The sequence below is a fragment of the Microcebus murinus genome, chromosome 6, assembly GCF_040939455.1.
Source record: "Microcebus murinus isolate Inina chromosome 6, M.murinus_Inina_mat1.0, whole genome shotgun sequence".
Lineage (NCBI taxonomy): Eukaryota > Metazoa > Chordata > Mammalia > Primates > Cheirogaleidae > Microcebus > Microcebus murinus.
In genome coordinates this window covers 83172594-83193821 of record NC_134109.1, presented here as the reverse complement: position 1 = coordinate 83193821, position 21228 = coordinate 83172594, and the positions used below count along the sequence as shown (strand labels likewise).

General features: G+C 36.4%; 1 protein-coding gene across 3 annotated transcripts in view; it reads right to left on the bottom strand.

The window, feature by feature from the left end:
• The window catches only part of GOLM2 (golgi membrane protein 2), a 124942-nt gene that overhangs the window by 41444 nt on the left and 62270 nt on the right, over nucleotides 1–21228 (bottom strand). For 2 of the 3 annotated variants that reach the window (XM_012766680.2, XM_012766682.2), the window contains exons 6-8: nucleotides 21081–21161; nucleotides 3520–3618; nucleotides 2352–2522 (exon numbers count right to left, since the gene is read on the bottom strand). In XM_012766680.2, the coding sequence (XP_012622134.1) occupies nucleotides 2352–2522; nucleotides 3520–3618; nucleotides 21081–21161 (351 nt within the window). The remainder of the gene's footprint in view (nucleotides 1–2351; nucleotides 2523–3519; nucleotides 3619–21080; nucleotides 21162–21228) is intronic. The other variant, XM_012766681.2, reaches the window with a different exon arrangement.

Here is a 21228-nt window from a genome sequence, read left to right as displayed (position 1 = left end):
GGATTACAGGCGTGAGCCACCATGCCCGGCCCTGAAGGCTGTACTTTTAAAGGAACACCCAAAGTAGGAGGAATAGGAAGCAACTTAAAAAAAAGTTGGTCACAGTCATGACATCTACAATGAGAAACTGCAAAATAATCTAAACAATCAATGAGAGTAGGCCTAAGTGACTTATTATTATTGCCTAGCACAATGGAATATATGTATATATGTGTGCATATATATACACACATTTAAAATGACAAGTCTATTTTTATTTATTTGTTTGTTTTGAGACAGAGTCTCACTCTGTTGCCCAGGCTAGAGTGCTGTGGCATCAGCCTAGCTCATAGCAACCTCAAACTCCAAGGCTCAAACGATCCTCCTGCCTTAGCCTCCCGGGTAGCTGGGACTACAGGCATGTGCCACTATGCCCAGCTAATTTTTTCTATATATTTTTGGTTGTCTGTCTAATTTCCTTCTATTTTTTAATTTTTAGTAGAGGACAAATCTCACTCTTGCTCAGGCTGGTCTCGAACTCCTGAGCTCAAGCAATCCTCTCACCTTGGCCTTCCAGAGTGCTAGGATTACAGGCATGAGTCACCACGCCCAGCCTAAAATGACAAGTCTATAACTATTTGATAGGTAATTAAAGTAAATCACAAAATAGTACATGCATTGATTTAAACTCTATATATACACTAATGACACATGGAAAGGAATTTGGAGTGAGAGTTTTAAAACTCAATAGGCTCTTTTCAAAATAAGTTGTAGAGAGTAACAATTTCCCAGTAATTATTTCTAATCACTTTCTTTACTCAAAGATCAGTTTAAAAAATATAGGGTATGAGGTAGAGGATCACTTGAGCCAAGAAGTTTGAGGTTGCTGTGAGCTAGGCTGACGCTATGTCAGTTTAGGCCAGGCAACACAGTGAGACTCTTGTCTCAAAAAAAAATAAAATAAATAAAATAAAAAAATATAGGGTAAGGTAACAATAAAAAAATTATAGGATAAATATGTTTATTTTTGAGACAGGGTCTTGCTCTGTTGCCCAGGCAAGAGAGCAGTGGCATGATCATAGTTCACTGTAACCTCAAACTCCTGGGCTCAAGCAATCCTCCTGCCTCAGCCTCCTGATTAGCTAGTACTACAGGTGTATGCCACCATGCTTGGCTAACTTTTTTAATTTTTATTTTTTGAAGATATGGGGGTCTCACTATGTTGCCCAAATTGGTCTCAAACTCCTGGCCTCAAGCAATTCTCCTGCCTCAGCCTCCCAAAGTGCCTGGATTACAGGTGTGAGCCACCACTCCCAGCCTAAGATATTTTATTTGTTATGTTCATACTGTACACCTTTTCTTGTTTAGATATAAGTTGTCAGGTCAATCCCCTAATCTAATTTTGAGGAAACATTTTTTCACTATATTTAAAATGTTAGCTACATTCTTGTAAATAAAAATGTTTTTCATATAATACTTCGGTCAAGATATACTTTAAAATATCAAGGAAGGCAAGCCAATTAAATGTATATAAACTATATATTCACAAATATGTAGAAATGTGAATAACTGTGGTAAGGACCAACAAAAATACCTTGAATAAATTGACAAATATGATATTGTCCAATTCTTTAGCTACAAACAACTTGTGTACAAATAACTGCCTAAACACTGCTCTGAGTAGTTGCTACCACAGAAGCCATCATAAAAACCAAACAAACTGAAACTTGTAGAAATTCTATCTATTCAGAAGTGAAGGTGGAAAGAAGCCATGAAAAGCAGAACCAGTGAAAAACACAGTTTAAGGGAGCTGATCTAAGGAACACTTTCCTGCCCCAAATTCTCTCTACTACCAAAATTTTTTCTCATACTTCCTAAAACCTAAATGAGGCAAAGTGCAATTGGAGGGCATGGAGGAGGAAGCAGTATTGAACCTTCCACTATGGCACCTTCCCCTTGGGTATGTTTCTCCCAGAATGCTCTGTTTTTCAAAACTATTTATCTTTCCTCCCTTCTAATCAAAGTTTTCATTCATTAGCCTACCAAAATATATCTTTTCTCATTTCTCCAAGGAAAGTTTCATTGTCCAAGAAAGTTTACATTCATAAGAATAACATTTTTTAAAAAAATCAACTCACCTGAAATTTATTAGTTAACATTGGAGAACATAAGAAGCTTTTTCAAGTTTTCTTTAAAATAGTATCTAGCCATTTAAAACCTGCTTTTCTTTTAAATTTTCAAACTTTCCTATCTTCTTTTTACATACACAAAACTTCACCACACATTCATTAGGTAGAGATTATAATAATGAAGACCTTAATTCATATTTTAACGAAATCTTTTTAGCATAATATTCATCAATGGATTCTTACTTTGCTTTAATTTATGGAAATCACTGACTCTATCCTTGGTAGCCTGCTTTAGTGTATCTGTTTGAATTCTGGGTTCACTCTCCAAGTTTGAGACTGGAATTAAACGCTGAAGAGGATTGGAAGGGTTCTGTTTTGAAGTACCAGGGTTTCCATTGTGGTTTATGTGTGAATCTGTGACATAAAAACATCAAATTAAAGAATGTTAATTCTTTTACAGAAGAATCTCACAAGACCTGCTTTAGAAAAGCTAAGACACATTGTTGTCTAACACTGGGCAGTCACATAGCTTTTTTCGTTTAAACTTTTAGCTGTGGGAAGTTTACTAATCAATCTCAGGTGAGTATCTATACTAATGATTATAAACCTATTCACCAAAAATATACAGTAGGAACCCAAAGATTAATATTTCAACGATACCCCTATCTTTTCCCCCCTCCAAATTCCATACTGCTGTCAGAAATCTCCAAAATCTAGTAAGGCTTTTGAAATTTCTAATCTCTAAATCATCTTCATCTATACAGTGACTCACAACTGTTGACTACTGATTGATCCTTTCATAGCAGTAATATATAATCTCTCTTTCTCCCACCTTCCTTTTTTTCCTCATCAAAGTCTTCATGTAGATCCTTATCACAATTAATTTTGGATTCAGAAACTCCTATGCCACTCTGACTCCTATATCTTTCCTTTCCATCATCTCCCTTAAGCAGAGCCCTTAAATTATATCAATTCTTCGTTTAACGGAACATTTCTGTAAAATCAAATAGGTGTTCAGTAGAAAACAAATACATTCATAAATAAGAAGTAGGGAGTTTAACATAGGTGGGCAAAGTAATTTATAGAAAGCCTCTGTGAGATAAATTTTAACACATTTTGAAGAAGGTAAATCTATACAGCCTGGTGGAGATGAAAAGGAATCTAGTCCAGAGTGGCACAACAAATAATTCTTCTGCTTTTAAGAAAAAGACTGTAACAATCCATTAGACAAAGGGCAATTTTAGATGATTATTTCTCACTGAGCTTTTATTGTCATTAAAAAATATATAACATTAACTCAAAGAATGAATGCTCTGTCACTACACTACTAAATGACATGTTTAATTCACCATAAATAGTACATGACCAGTATATTGGTTTTCCCATGAAATTCTAAAATATGACTTCATACCTGGAGCCATATTCGGGGAGATAGGTTGTCCAGTTGGAAGATAGGAGATTGCTTGATGACTTTCATGTTGAGAAACTGAAATAGGGGGCTTCTTTAAAGCTACAAGAAAAAAAATAAACCCATATTATTCTCATCACCTTATTGATATTATGATTTCTAAAAAGCAACCACCATGAATCTATTTACTTTGTATTAATTAATTCGATGATGCTTATTCTAATTAAATAATCCTTATAGCTGGTATATTAACTAACTGATACATTGTACTATCCATTACAAGTTTTATTAACCAATAAATCTAACAAGAATATAAACTCCATGACAGTACAAACTCTTGTCTTGTTCACCACTGTTTCCCCAACATCTAGAATAGTGCCTGACACATAAGAGGAGCTCAATGAAGATGTGCTGAATGAATAAATAAATGAATCTCTTCAGATATTGTGATTTCCAACAGTGAGACCTCTTTAGATAGACAGTTCAAATAAAAATTGCCAATTACAGATCAGGTAAGGCATTAAGAATATGCTATTATTAGTTGTTTAGGTTTTCAATAAAACTTAAATATGACTATTCCAACAAGTTGAGATTTTATTTTGAAGAAGGAAAATTTAAGCTGTGTGCAAAGGGCTTTACTAACAAAGATGTATATACTTATAGTTGAGGCTTTCTTTTCACGTAACAAATAAAGGGAACAGGGAAAAAGATGATTTTTCACCTACTGCCACTTACTCCACTCTATCCTGGGCAGCTTAACATGACAGAAAGGCAGACAGAAAAGAAGGAAACTAGAGAAAAGAAAAATAGATAAAAAGGAAAAAAATAGAAAGCCCTAGCTATAAGATATGGTTAGTGCCACACTTTATTCCTCTTAGACTTTGGTGTAAATAAATAAATAAAATTTTAAAAAGTCTTTGGTGTGGCAGAGACAATGCTATGTGTTCCCATTTCATTATATTTTTCCTGGGCATAGGAAAAGATCAACCTTCTTCTGTGGTTAGGGGCCAAGGGCCCTTGCTTTTGACCTTGAGGATGTAGGTGAAACTGAATGTGCCATTCCTAAGCCTGACAATAAAATCTATGCAAATCATCTACAGTCTCTCCTCCCTTTCTGACACAACTTAGGAGGCTACATATGAAGATGGTGGCATCATATAATAAAAGTGGTCACTGCTTGGAAAAGAGCTACAAAGAGAGCCACCCAACCTGCATCAGACTATAAGATGAATAATAAACAAACATTTATTGTTTTAAGCCCCTGCAATTAGAGTTGTCTGTTAATACAATACAGAATAGTTAATCCTAACTAGTATACACACTTAGGTTATTTTTATAATCTTCAAAGTTTATTTCAATATTTCATTTATTACGTAGTTTTCTAAATTAAGGACCAAAGAATTTTAAAATTCATCCTAAGAAAGTATATCACTCAAACTTATAGAAATCTTACTATGTTACCATTGCCTTGTCCCTATTGCCAATATCCATCACCCATTTTTGCATGTAGAATAGCTAAATAACAATAACCAACTAACACGTTAAAAAAGCAGCACTTTGCCAAATTTAACAATACAATTTTGACTTGCTAAGAGACTTTGAGGACACTAAACAGCTGGTAGATAAAGCTGGAAAGAGAAGTCAGTCACAATCCACAAATATGTTGATCACTATTGGACCTTAGCAGGCCCTAGAACTAAACAAAGCAGACAACAAAGAGAGGTGCTTCCATTACAAAACAAGAAGTGATCATTCATGGCCTTAGCTTTATAATATAATAACCTGAGCCTCTTGCTAAGAACAAAGTTACTATCAGAGGCAAAAGTATGATTTTAGATAGAACAAAGCTAGATTAAAAAGGGCCTTAATAAAACACTCAGAAGTTTTGAACTGCTATAGCAACAATATAGCAGCACAATGGAGTCCTCATATGTTTAAAAATATACTTTTAGGCCAGCTGTGGTGGCTCACGCCTGTAATCCTAGCACTCTGGGAGGCCGAGGCAGGCGGATCGCTCAAGGTCAAGAGTTCAACACCAGCCTGAGCAAGAGCGAGAAACCGTCTCTACTAAAAATAGAAAGATATTAATTGGACAACTAAAAGCATATAGAAAAAATTAGCCGGGCGTGGTGGTGCATACCTGTAGTCCCAGCTACTTGAGAGGCTGAGGCTGAGGCAGTCCTAGCTACTCAAGAGGCTGAGGCAACCTCAAACTCTTCAAACCCCAGGAGTTTGAGGTTGCTGTGCGCTAGGCTAACACCACTGCACTCTAGCCAGGGCAAGAGTGAGAGAGACTCTGTCTCAAAAAAAACCACCTATTGGCCCTAATCACTTTATTGAGCCTCCTGGTTACATAACTGACTCACACTTAAGAGTCCTGATGAATATTTACCTATAGTAATGCTTTGGCAAGCTCATGAAACTCAGATCCACAATTTACCATAAAAAACTCCCAGAAAAGGATGAATACTATTAATCATCCTGAAACCTTAATATTAAATGCAAAACAATGATATAATATTTTTCTTTGTTCTGTGTACATGAACAGATATAATATGCTTATAATTGATGGAACATTAGTCTGTGGGACCATCTCAGCCCTCCAAGAAATATAGGTAACATATCTACAGAGATTATCAAAATGATGTTCTCATATAGCTCCTGAAACCTGGTCTGTAAAGTGAGCAATAACATAATAACCAGCAATTGGACTTATTCTACCCCTAAACAATTCAAAATATGGACAAAATCAATGAGGCAACTGTTTGCAAGCATTGGACAAACAGCAACATGAGACTGTGGTCTTTGAAGAAGGGATATACATGAATGGGCAGTCTTCATGAGCAGAGGAAGCAGAGATCATCAGAGTTTAGCCTGCTGAGGTGGCTGAATTTGTAGGATAGAATATTACATTACAGAGTAAGTAGCTGTTTGAGATGAAACAAGAAGCAGAAATCTATATTGGAATTTCCCCTTGGATCTTGGCCAAGGCCCAGGTTGTACATGAATAGGGTGAGACTTCATGGGGCCTGACAGATAGCACCTGCTACTGGGCTGAGAGTGGAACAGAAAAAACAGAGGTCATATAGCACTTAGAGATAATGGATCTCTATCTAGCCACAGTAGAGAATCTTCACAGGCATCCCAGGTATTCAGATGAGATGTTATAAGCCCATTAATTTATTAATGTATTTATTTTTGAGACAGAGTCTCACTCTTGTCCCTCTGGATTAGAACGCAGTGGCATCATCATAGCTCAGTGCGATCTCAAATTCCTGGGCTCAAGTGATCCTCCTGTCTCAGCCTCACGAGTAGCTGAAACTACAAGCACATGCCATGCGCCCAACTAATTAACAAGCCCATACTTTAAGAGTCCGGATCATATTCCAGAGTTTAGGGCCATACTCTAACCGTAAAAACAAAGCAGAAACTGATTTGCCCTAACAAAGCATAAAACTAAACGATAAACAAGCCTGACAGAATCAAGTGGATCCTTCAGTAATTTGTCTGCCAGAACAAAATTCAGCACCCTTTAAAAGAAGACAACAAAATCCAAACTCCATAGTGCTTCACTAAAAGCTTATGATAAAATTACTAGACATAGGCCTGGTGCGGGGGTTCACGCCTGTAATCCTAGTACTCTGGGAGGCAGAGGTGGGTGCATCGCTCAAGGTCAGGAGTTCAAAACCAGCCTGAGCAAGAGTGACACCCCATCTCTACTAAAAATAGAAACAAATTAATTGGCAAACTAAAAATATATAGAAAAAAAATTAGCCAGGTATGGTGGCACATGCCTGTAGTCCCAGCTACTTGGGAGGCTGAGGCAGAAGGATTGCTTGAGCCCAGGAGTTTGAGGTTGCTGTCAGCTAGGCTGATGCCACGGCACTCTAGCTCAGGCAACAAAGTGAGACTCTGTCTCAAAAAAAGAAAAAATTACTAGACATACAAAGCAGGGAATATGACCCATAATCAAGAAAAAAAGGTATAAACAAAAATAAACTCAGAGATGACCAACTTGTTAAAATTAGAAGAACTTATAAGCTGTTATATGTGTGTGTGTATGTATGTATGTGTGTTCCAGGATTAAAGGAAAAGACGAGAATATCTAGAAAAAAAATGTGGGATCAAGGCCGAGAGCGGTGGATCATGCCTGTAATCCTAACACTCTGAGAGGCCAAGGTGGGAGGATTGCTTGAGCTCAGGAGTTCAAGACCAGCCTGAGCAAGAGATGAGCCAAACACCTAAAAATAGAAAAAATTAGTCAGGCATGGTGGCGCATGCCTGTAGTCCCAGCTACTCGGGAGGGTGAGGCAAAAGGATTGCTTGAGCCCAGGAATTTGAGGCTGCTGTGAGCTACACTGACACCATGGAACTCTAGCCCAGGAAACAGAGTGAGATTCTGTCTTAAAAAAACAAAAAAAACAAATGGGAACTAAAAAAGAACTCAATGGAAATTCTAGAACCAAAAGTACAGTATCTAAAACAAAAAATACACTGGATGGGCTTAACAGCAGTCCAAACATTGCAAAAAAGAAAAAAAAGGGTCAGTGAACTTGAAAACAGATCAAAGACATTAAACAAACTGAAAGAGAAAAAGTATTACAAAAAACTAAACAGAACTTCAGTGACCTTTGAGATAACATCAAGCAGTCTCAAATGTATGTAACCTGAGTCCCAAAAGGAGCAAAAAGAGAGAATAGGGTAGAAAAATTTTTGAATAATATTTGATTTGAATAAAGGCTTAAAATTTCCAAAATCTGGTGAAAAACATCAACTAGATTGAAGAAGCTCAGTGAACCTCAACCAGGATAAACAAATAGAAGAGCATACGAAGGCACATCTTAGTCAAACTGATGAATATCAAAGATAAAATCTTAAAAGAAGTTAGAGAAAAACACCTAGAAAATTCTATATCCAACAAAAATATCTTCAAAAATTGGATGAAATAAAGATACAAAGATATTTTCAAATAAACAAAAGTTGAAAACATTTGTTGCTAGTAGACCTGCACTTCAAGAAATGCTAAACAGGCTGGGCACAGTGGCTCACACCTGTAATCCTAGCACTCTGGAAGGCTGAGGTGGGCGGATAGCTCGAGGTCAGGAGTTCGAAACCAGCCTGACCAAGAGCCAGACCCCGTCTCCACTATAAATAGAAAGAAATTAATTGGCCAACTAATATATATATAAAAAATCAGCCGGGCATGGTGGCACATGCGTGTAGTCCCAGCTATTCGGGAGGCTGAGGCAGTAGGATCACTTGAGCCGAGGAGATTGAGGTTGCTGTGAGCTAGGCTGATGCCACGGCACTCACTCTAGTCTGGGCAACAAAGTGAGACTCTGTCTCTAAAAAAAATAAAAGAAATGCTAAAGGAAGTTCTTTAGGCTGAAGAGAAATAATAGCCAAAATAGAAATTTCAATTCACAGGAGAATTCAAATTTGTTTCTTCTATAACAGAGATCTGAAAACTTTTTCTTAAAAGGGCAGATAGTGAATCTTTTTTAAATCTTTTTTTTTTTTTTTTTTTTTTTGAGACAGGGTCTTTCTGTTTTGCCCCAGCTAAAGTGCAGTGATGTTATTATCATAGCTCACTGTAGCCTCCAACTCCTGGACTAAAGCCATCCTCCTGCCTCAGTCTCCTGAGTAGCTGGGACTAGAGGCATGCACCACATGCCTTGCTTATTTTTCTTGTTTCTTGTAAAGAAGGGGTCTTTCCATTGCTCAGGCTGATCTGGAACTCCTGGTCTCAAGTGATCCCCCTACGTCCTCCTAAAGTGCTAAGATTACAGGAATGAGCCATCATGCTAGGCCCAGGTAGTGCATTTTTTAGGCTTGGGGGCCATACCCAATTCTGTTGTTCTAGCACAAAAGCAGCCATAGGCATACATAAACAAATAAGTAGGGCTATGTTTCAATATAACTTTATTTATTAAAACAGATGGCTGGGCGTGGTGGCTCACGCCTGTAATCCTAGCACTCTGGGAGGCCGAGGGGCGGATTGCTCGAGGTCAGGAGTTCAAAACCAGCCTGAGCGAGACCCTGTCTCTACCAAAAATAGAAATTAATTGACCAACTAAAAATATATATAGAAAAAATTAGCCGGGCATGGTGGCGCATGCCTGTAGTCCCAGCTACTTGGGAGGCTGAGGCAGGAGGATCACTTGAGCCCAGGAGTTTGAGGTTGCTGTGAGCTAGGCTGATGCCATGGCACTCACTCTAGCCTGGGCAACAGAGTGATACTCTGTCTCAAAAACAAAACAAAACAAAAAAAACAGATGACCAGGCTGTAGTTTGCCAACTCCTGTTTTGCAAAATATCTAAAAAAAATTTTTAATTAAGTCTATTAATACTTATTTGTTTGAAAATTTGAATGTATTTTTATAAATTTAGATAATTTTTCCTCAAAGTACTAACTTTCAGAGGAATCTTCACAAAAAAATATAGATGATTAACTACAATGCTTCTTTAAAACATAACCTTGCTGTCTTTTTTCTCCTTTCAAATGCCACTCTAATTACTTCTCTTTAAATTTTTTTTTTTTTTTAAGATAGAGTCTTACTCTGTTGCCCAGGCTAGAGTGAATGCTGTGGCATCAGCCTAACTCAGCAACCTCAAACTCCTGGGCTCAAGCGATCCTCCTGCCTCAGCTGCTTGAGTAGCTGGATCTACAGGTATGTGCCACAATGCCTGGCTAATTTTTTCTATATATATGTTAGTTGTCCGACTAATTTCCTTCTATTTTTAGTAGAGACAGGGTCTTGCTCTTTCTCAGGCTGTTCTCAAACTCCTGACTTCGAGTAATCCTCCTGCCTTGGCCTCCCAGAGTGCTAGGATTACAGGCATGAGCCACCACACCTGGCCTTTAATTTTTTTTAAGACTTTATTTTATTAGAGAAGTTTTAAGTTCACAACAAAATTGAAAGGGAGGTAGAGGGGTATCTCATGTACCTCCTCCCCTCACACATGGATAGCCTTCCCCACTATCAACATCCCCCACCAGAGCAGTACATTTGTTGCAATCGATGAATCTCCACTGACAAATCATAATCACCTAAGGTCCATAGTTTACATTAGGGGTCATTTTTGGTGTTGTACATGCTACGGGGTTGGACAAATGTATATACCATTATAATAACACACAGAATATTTTCACTGCCCTAAAAAATATTCTGAGCTCTGCCTATTCATCCCTCCCTATCCCTACTACCACCCCCTTGCAACCACTAATTTACTGCCTTTTAGTGTCACCATAGTTTTGCCTTTTCCAGAATGCCTGTAGTTGGAATTATACAGTATATATAGCCTTTTCAGGTTGGCTTCTTTCACTTAGTAATATCCATTTAAGGTTCCTTCAAATCTTTTCATGTCTTAATATTTCATTTTCTTTTTGTACTAAATAATATACAATTGTCTGGATGTACCATAGTTTATTTATGCATTCAGTTACTAAAGGACATTTGACTTTGCTTCTAAATTTTGGCAATTGTGAATAATGCTGCAATAAACATTCGTGTGCAGGCTACTGTGTAGACATACGTTTTCTACTAATTTGGGTAAATACCAAGCAGTGTGATTGCTGAATCACGTAGTAAGAGTATGCCTATAATAGTTCTGTAAGAAACTGCCAAACTATCCTCCCTCCAATGTGGCTGTACGATTTTGCATTTTCGCCAGCAATGAATGAGAGTTCCTTTTGCTCCATATCTTCACTAGCATTTGGTGTTTTCAGTGTTCTGGATTTTGGCCATTCTAATAGGTATGTAGTAGTGTCTCATTGTTGTTTTAATTTGCATTTCCCTGATGACACGATAAGGAACATCTTTTCATATATTTATCTGCCATCTGTATATTTTCATTGGTGAAGTTTTGTTAATATCTTTGGCTCATTTTTTAATCAGGGTGTTTGCTTTCTTATTGTTGTATATTAAGAGTTATTTGTATATTTTGGAAAACAGTCCTTTATCAGACGTGTCTTATAATACTTTCTCCAAGTCTGTGAATTGTCTTCTTATTTTCTTAATATTGTCACTCACAGAAGTTTTTAATTTTTTTTTTTTTTAGACAGAGTCTCACTCTCTTGCCTGGGCTAGAATGCCATGGCATCAGCCCAGGTCACAGCAACCTCAAACTTCTGGGCTCAAACGATCCTCCTGCCTCAGCCTTCCAAGTATCTGGAACTACAGGCACATGCCACCATGCCTGGCTAATTTTTTCTATTTATGTAGAGACAGGGTCTCACTCTTGCTCAGGCTGGTCTCAAACTCCTGAGCTCAAGCAGTCCTCCTGCTTCAGCCTCCCAGAGTGCTAGGATTATAGGCGTGAGCCCCCACACCCAGCCAGAAGTTTCTAAATTTTAATGAACTTCAGCTTATCAATTATTTCTTTCATGCATCATGACTCTGTTGTTGTATCTAAAAAGTCACTGCCATACCCAAGATCATCTAAGCTTTCTCCTATTATCTTCTAGTTTTATATTTTTGCATTTCATACTCAGATCTATGATCCATTTTTTAGTTAATTTTTGTGACACATACAAGGTATATGTCTAGATTCATTCTTTTTTTTTTGTATGTAGATGTCTAGTTGTTCCAGTATCACTTGTTGAAAAGGCTATCTTTGCTCCATTGAATTGCTCCTTTGTCAAACATCAGTTAACTATATTTATGTGGGTCTATACCTGGGCTCTCTTTTCTGTTTCATGATCTATATGTCTATTCTTTCATCAATACCACATTGTCTGGATTACTGCAGCTTTATTAAGTCTTGAAGTTGAGTAGTGTCAGTCTTCCAACTATGTTTTTCTCCTTCAATATTGTGTTGACTATTCTGGATCTTTTGCCTCTCCATATAAATTTTGGAATCAGTTTGTGTATATCCACAAAATAACTTGCTGGAATTCTGACTGGGATCACATTGAATTTATATCATCCTATGAAGAACTATTATCTTGACAATATTGAGTCTTCCTATCCTTGAACCTGGCATACCTCTCCATTTATTTAATTCTTTGATTTCTTTCATCAGAGTCTTACAGTTTTCCTTACATAGATCTTGTACATATTTTATTAAATTTATACCTATGTATTTCAATTTTGTGTATGCTAATATAAATGGCACTGTGTTTTCAATTTCAAATTCCACTTGTTCATTACTGATATATAGGAAAGTGACTAACTTTGTATATTAACTTTGTTTCCTGCAGCCTTTCTATAATTATTAGTTCCAGGAGTTTTTTTTTTTTTTTTTTTTTTTTTTTTTTTTTTTGAGACAGAGTCTTGCTTTGTTGTCCAGGCTAGAGTGAGTGCCGTGGCGTCAGCCTAGCTCACAGCAACCTCAAACTCCTGGGCTCCAGCGATCCTTCTGCCTCAGCCTCCCGAGTAGCTGGGACTACAGGCATGTGCCACCATGCCCGGCTAATTTTTTTTTTTTATATATATATCAGTTGGCCAATTAATTTCTTTCTATTTTATAGTAGAGACGGGGTCTCGCTCTTGCTCAGGCTGGTTTTGAACTCCTGACCTTGAGCAATCCGCCCGCCTCGGCCTCCCAAGAGCTAGGATTACAGGCGTGAGCCACAGCGCCCGGCCTTTTTTGTTGATTCTTTTGGATTTTCTGTAAGATGAATGACATCTAAGAACAGAGACAGTTTTAATTCTTCCTTCCCAATGTGTTTCTTCTATTTGTCTTGTCTTGTTGCATTAGCTAAGACATTCAGTACAACATTGAAAGGGAGTGGTAAGAAAGCACATCTTGGCATTGTTCACGATCTTAGTGGGAAAGTTTCTAAGTTATCACCAGTAAGTATGATGTTAGCAGTAGGCTTTTTGTAGATATTCTGTATACAGTTGAGGAAGTTTCCTTCTATTCCTAATTTACTGAGAGTTTTCATAAATTGGTGTTGAATTTTTTTCAAATGTTTTTCACCATCTGGTGAAATAATCATGTGATTTTTCTTTCTAGCCTATTGATGTGATGGATTACACTAATTTACTTTTGAATGTTGAACCAGCCTTACATATCTGGGATAAATCCCACTTGGTCATGGTGTATAATTTTTTTATACATTGTTGAGAATTTTAGCATCTGTGTTCATGAGATGCTGGTATGTACTCTGTTTCCCCCCAAAATAATACAAGGTCTTATATTTATTTTTCCTCAAGAAGACACCCTAGGGCTTATTTTCAGGGGATGTGTTTTTTTTTTTTAAGTACAGTACAACAATCTACATTTATTCAAATATAGTTAAGTCATCTTCTTCTGGAACATCATCATAACTCTCCAAACCCCAAATTCCATCCTGAATTTCTTATGACTCTATTTCCTTTAGAACCATTGGCCCCAATCTCTCATGTGGAGCAATAGAGCTCTCATGGGGCAGATGAGAAGGGCTGCTCATCTTCTTTCCTGATCCACCACAAAATGCATGGGTTGTGCAGATACACTGCATAGCCACACCCATCACTAGGTCTTATTTTCCGGGTGGGGCTTATATTGTACAAATGCTTAGAAATACTGCTAGGGCTAATTTTATGGGTAGGTCTTATTTTTGGGGAAACACGGTAGTATTCCTGTAATGTCTCTGCTTTTGGTATTAAGGCAATGATGGCATCACAGAATGTGTTAAGAAGTATTCCCTCTGCTTCTATTTTCTGAAAGAAATTGCAGAGAATTGGTATAATATCTTCCTTAAATGTTTGGTAGAATTCACCAGTAAACCCATCTGGGCCTGATGCTTCCTGCTTTGCAAGATTATTAGTTATTGACTCAATTTCTTCAGTACATATGAACCTATTCAGATTGTCTATTTCTTCTGGTGGAGTTGTGACAGATTGTATTTTTCAAGGAATTGTTCCAGTTCATTTAGGCTATCAAATTTGTGGGCATGAAGTTGTTTGTAGCATTCTTTTATTTTCCCTTTAATATCCATGGAATCTGTAGTGATACTCCTCTTTCATTTCTGATAGCAGTGATTTGTATACTCTCTTTTTTCACTTAACTTTGCTAGGAGCTTATCATTTTCTTGTCAAAGAACCATCTTTTGGTTTCACTGATTTTCTCTATTGATTTCCTGTCTTTGGTTTCACTGATTTCTGCTCTAATTTTTATTATGTCTTTTCTTCTGATTTCTTTGGATTTGATTCACTCTTCTTTTTCAGTTTCCTAAGGTAGAAACTTCAATTACTGATTTAGACCTTTCCTCTTTTCTAATATATGTATTCAATGCTATAAATTTTCCTTTAAGCACAGCTTTTACTGCATCCTACAAATTTTAATAAGTTGTATTTTTGCTTTCATTTAGTTCAAAATATTTTTTAATTTCTCTTCAGATTTCTTCCTTTACCCAGGTGTTGTTCAGAAGTTGTTGCTTAATCTCCACATATTTTGGGATTTTCAAGCTATCTTTCTTTTATTGATTTCTACTTTAATTCCACTGAAGTCTGAGAGCAGAGATTATATGCTTTCTATTCTTTTAAATTTGTTAAAGTGCATTTTATGGCCAAAAATGCAATCTGTCTTGGTGACTATTCCATGTGTCCTTGAGAAAAATGTGTATTCTGCTGCTGTTGGATAAGGTGGTAGATAGGTGTCAATTACATTCAGTTAATTAATAGCAACTACATTTCTTTAATTTTTAAAAAAATTATTTATTTTTAATAGATTATTTATGAATAATACACAAAATTTAAAAGGTTCAAAAGGTTGCATAATAAAAAGTAAGTTACGTTTTCATCTCTGTCCCCAGTCTTCTTCCTCAGAAAACCAGTATTACCAGTTTCAATCTAGAGTAGCACTATTCAGAAGACCTTTCTGCAAGGATGGAAATGTTCTATATCTGTGCTGTCCAATATAGCAACCTTTAGCCACAGGTGACTATTAAGCACCTGCAGTGTGGCCAATTTTCCTAAGAAATGGAATTTTTACTTTTATTTAAATTTAATGAGTTTAAATTAAAATAGTCACACATGACCAGTGGCTAATATTAAACAGTGCAGATCTAGAGAATCCTCTGAGAGCAGTAGTTTTCTACCTTGTCTACACAATATTAATACAATCACCTAGGGAATATTTAAACATTCAATGCCCAACTAATACCCCACACAAAATGTACCAAAATCTCTGGAAAAGGACCCAGAAAATAATGTTTTTTTTAAAGCATCCCAATGATTCCAAAATGCAATCAAGCTTAAATGCCTCTGTCTTAGAAATTAATTATAAATAGAGTAGCTGTACCTAATGTTTAAAGAAAAGGAGTAATTTTCTCTTTCCCTAAGTTATTAATTAGAAAAGAACTTTCGGCCAGGCGAGGTGGCTCACGCCTATAATCCTAGCACTCTGGGAGGTGGAGGCAGGAGGACTGCTTGAGCTCAGGAGTTCGAAACCAGCCTAAGCAAGAGTGAGACCCCGTCTCTACTATAAATAGAAAGAAATTAATTGGCCAACTAATATATAGAAAAAATTAGCCGGGCATGGTGGCGCATGCCTGTAGTCCCAGCTGCTTAGGAGGCTAAGGCAGCAGGATTGCTTGAGCCCAGGAGTTTGAGGTTGCTGTGAGCTAGGCTGATACCACGGCACTCACTCTAGCCTGGGCAACAAAGCGAGATTCTGTCTCAAAAACTAATAAATAAAGAAAAAGAAAAAAAAAGAAAAGAACTTTCAGTTGCTTAGGTACATAAAAATCTTTATACTTATATAGAATTTCCCCCAGAGTAAATCATTAGGGGCAATTTTTACTATGAGATTGACTAGTCTTTAAAACTAGAAGGAGTTTCCAAGTAAAAAATAAGATTTCCCTCTTTGTTTATAGGCATGGCATAGAGAAGATATTTGTATTACATAATATTAAGGAACTCCTAAATATCAATACAAAAAATGATAACAGTCTAGTAGATATGGGCAAAAATTATTATCAGGCAATTCACAGAAGGTAACCAAAATGGCCAAGAAACATGAATAGATGCTTAATGTCTCTAGTACTAAAGGAAATTTAAGCTAAAATGGATACTAGTTCATAACCATCAGATTGGCAAAATGTTAAAAGTCTAACAAACAAATGTTGGTGATGATGTGGATATCCAGAAACTGTCATATATCACTAGTAGAAGTACAAAGTGATATAAATATAGTAAAGCTGAAGAATTCTATTTTTAATATCCTGTGTACAGCTTTGTAACCATTGTGCTGGGTTGTAAACAATGCTGTAACCCATTGTTTATGGGTTACCAGTGTGCTAAACTATTGATCTCCTCAACCCTCAGTGACTGAGTAGGGCCTGAGACAAGAGATTCCTAGGCCTGTCCTTTAGCCCACAGCAGCTTCATCTTTTTATCTCAACATACTAATCAAGTATCAGAAGCATCCAGAGACTCTTATGTGCACAAGAAGATACATAGAAGAATGTTCACTGTAGTATTCTTTGAAATAAAGAATTGTAAGTGAGGCTAGCGAGGTGGCTCACGCCAATAATCCTAGCACTCTGGAAGGCCAAGGCAGGAGGACCAGCCTGAGCAATGGTGAGACCCCATTTCTACAAAAAACAGAAAAAGTTAGCTGGGAATGATGGTGCATGCCTGCAGTCCCAGCTACTCAGGAGGCCAAGGCAGGAGGATCGCTTGAGCCCAGGAGTTTGAGGTTGCAGTGAGCTACCATGACACCACTGAACTCTACCCAGGGTGACAGAATGAGACTCTGTCTCAAAAAAAAAAAAAAAGAAAAGAATTGTAAGGGGCCTAAATGTTTATCACATGTGAATAAATAAATTATGGCATATTTAAACAATGAAATAATTATGCTGCTAAAAAGCCACAGGTTTAACATGGGTAAATCTCAAAAGATAAGAGTGAAGGGGAAAAAACAAGTTGCAGAATAATATACACAAAAAGATACCATTTATTTAAAGCTTAAGGCAATATACAAACGTAAAAGTCTAAAAACATGTATGGAAACTGATACACACGAACCTCAGCATAGTAGTAACCTTTGGAAAAGAAAAGTCAGGAATGGGATCTGGAGGTTACACAGGGAGACTTCAACTAATCTATAATGTTTTGTTTAGCAATAACATCAATAACAAATATCTGAAACAAATGTGGCAAAATATCTTTTTAGGGCAGTGGGTACTTGGTTATTTATTATATTATTCTCTGTGTTTCTATATGTTTAGAATAATTCTTAATCTAAAAAATGTAAAAATTAGTTCCTGTTGATGTGGTGTGAGGAAAAAAAAAAAAAAGAAATAAAAAATGTAAAAATTAGTGATATAACATCACAGTTGTCTAAATCAGCATATAGGATAAGTATTCAAGCCAAGAACGTAACTGGTTAAATTATAGGACTCCTGTAAAATCTTGATTACTGGCTCCAATTTAACATTAAAAACAAACAAACAAAACCTAGTAAGGTTCTATGGCTTTGAAAACTGAGAAGCTGAAATATAACACTAATCCTAGATACATGCTCTACCACTTAACTATCGCAGAACTATTTGTTAAGACAGTTCAGCACTGCTTTGCTGTCATTTCTAGCATAGTCCCAGCTATCTTAAACAAAACTGTCAATAACATATGACTCTACTTTAACATTATAAGGATGTGTACTTTTCTCTGTATCCTCTTTGGGATTACTGCCTCTATAGCCAATAGGACACCACATACACACTAGAACTTGCACTGACATTAAGAATTTTGACATAGACTACTTCAGGGAGAAAAGACAATACTCAGGAATAGGAGTAGCAAGGAGATAACAAATGAGGTTATAATGATATGAAATAATTATAACAGTAACAACAGCAGCTAAGATTTACACAGTGCTTGCTATGTGCCAAGCACTATTTTAAGTGCTTTACATTTAAATGTCACAATCCTATGTGGTTGGAATTGTTATTATCCTATTTTACAAATAAGGATAAAGGCAAATAAATGGTTACATGCTTGTTAAAAGATAGAGCCAAAGTTTTGAATCTAGGCAATATGACTCCCGAGACCATTGCCTCACCACCAAAGATAGCCTGATAATTCAACCAGACACATTTACTGGGGCCCTGCTATATGCAAGGCAGCATAGAGGAAGCTCAAGGTACAAAGACATGACATGGCTTTCCTTTGTGTTTGCATCTGACTGATCACATCTCAAAGTTTCCTTTCACCAGTTACTATATCAAAATAATCTTTACTTTTCCAAATTAAGGATAACTATTATGAAAAATAAAAGCAAAGCACCAATAGTTTAAAGAGGCTCAAAAATTAACCCATAGGAAGGCCTCTAATATGCCTTGACAATGTAGACAAAGTCTACATATATGAATGTTTAAATTTACATGAACTGTATATACATTTTTAGTGTTTTTACTACTTACAAACTACAGTGATATAATCATTATGTGATGTAATATGGCAAGTTCATATAGTAAAATCAGATACGAATTTGTTCGCATCTCATCAAAAGCAGCATTATTCATGCTTTTTAATTCTAATAAAATGGTCGTATACTTTTTTTGAAATTAATGAAGCAGAAGAGCCAAGACAGGATTTTTGTCCTGCTGAAGTGATAAATGTATGAAAGACATCTGAAAACCTCTGTCTGATAAGGACAATATTTCTAATAATGGTCAAGACAAGATCTCTAAGATCTCTTCTATTCCCATTTCATTTTATCCTAACTCTGGAATTTTCTGGTGGCCAAATAATAAACTATGACCAATGAGAAAATAAACTGAGACATTATACATTTAGAGTAGTAATGATAAAATACTAGCTTGAAAAGTATGTGGAAATGAGTAACAAAGGTTAAAAATTATGTATTTAAATGTAAACAATATATTTTTGTAGACATATCACATGAAAAATAAATGCATACAAGCAGGTAACCAACCCTTGCTCATGTATCTGCATAGAATGTTTGTATATATCAGTAACCTGCAGAACTATCCTTGGCAAAACTTTCGGGATAGTTTAAAAAGTAAATAGGGGTAATGTAAAGAGATTAATGAGCCTAAAATTCAGTGAGTCTAGGACTAGAGTAAGTGCTACAAAAATTCATAAGAAGAATACATAGTCCCTGTTCTGAATGCTTCTTTAATGTCTAAGTCAGTGGTTATTAAACTTTAGTATAAATCAAAATCACTAGGAAAGCTTGTTAACACACAGACTGCTGGGCTTCATCCCTCAATATTTCTGATTTAGGAGGCCTGGAATGGGACCTAAGAATTTGTATTTCTAATAAGTTCCTGGGTAATGATGATACTGCTGGTCCAGAGATCACATTTTAAGAAGCACTGGATTACTTTATTGCCTTACAAACAAATCTTGCTAATTCTAACTCTATTATTTTCAAATTCATGTTATTGCTTTTGCCCTTATCTTTATTTTAGGGGAATATGCTATGAAATTGAAACCTACAAGAATATAGACATAAAAGAACTTGAGAAGATAACCAAATTATGCAAATTAAAGGACTAATACTTCATTCATTAGGACCTCAAACAGCAATTTCAGTCATGCACAACTAGCTATAATCATAGAATTACTGAGATTGAAAAGGAATAAAAATAGCCAAGAAGAGGCAAAGATGTGCTGTTACTTCTGATTTTTCCATAATAATAAACTAGAGGCAGCAGGGAGGGGTACCATAATAGCCAAGAAACATATAAATGGCGAGAAAAACAAAAGACATGAAGAAAAAAAAATGAATGGAATTAGGATAGCTGCAAGTGAAAATGGGTAAGAAGCAGACACATTAATGAAGAAAAAGATATACTATGAACAGAAGTGGCTGTAAAAGAAGAAAAAGAAAAAATAATGAATAAACTATCCAAAGGTGTGGGGTAATTCACTGAAAGGACAAGCCAAGCCCTAAAATTTAAATAACTCCTGTATGGATATTACTGTACCACATTCAACACAGCAATCTGGGCATATTTAGTATGAAAGAAAAGAGCCATGTATATTTTTCATAAACATAAATGACTCTAACATAGCACAACTGCCATGAGCAATAACCCTGAGTCATCAAGAAAAGATTCAAATATGATTGACTCTTATCAAGGCAGAAAAAAAGTATTTTATATGTTTTAGCAAAAAGTTTTCATAAAAGTTCTAGGCCAGGTGTGGTGGCTCATGCCTGTAATCCTAAGCACTCTGGGAGGCCGAGGTGGCAGGATCGCTCAAGGTTAGGAATTCGAAACCAACCTGAGCAAGAGTGAGACCCTGTCTCGACTAAAAATAGAAAGAAATTAATTGGACAACTAAAAATATATTTAAAAAATTAGCCGGGCATGGTGGTACATGCCTGTAGTCCCAGCTACTTGGGAGGCTGAGGCAGAAGGATTGCTTGAGCCCAGGAGTTTGAAGTTGCTGTGAGTTAGCCTGACAGCACGGCACTCTAGCCTGGGCAACAGAGTGAGACTCTGTCTAAAAAAAAAAAGTTCTAACAATTAATGGGTATTTAACTAGATATAATCAATCATCCAGATATTTGTGGTTCTTCCAAGTGTTACCCAAAAACAGAATGAGGTCATATGAAAAATGTGATCACTTTAGTTGAATTCTCTAATAATTTTTACTCACCAGTGGGAAGATCATCCATTTTTGCTAGGTCATTCTCTTCTATTCCAGGCATCCCTGCATCACCACCTCGTTTGATTTGTTCTGCCCAATTAACAAAAAGATGTAATTCTGTATTTTTTCCTACATAAACTCAAAATGTTTTGAAGGA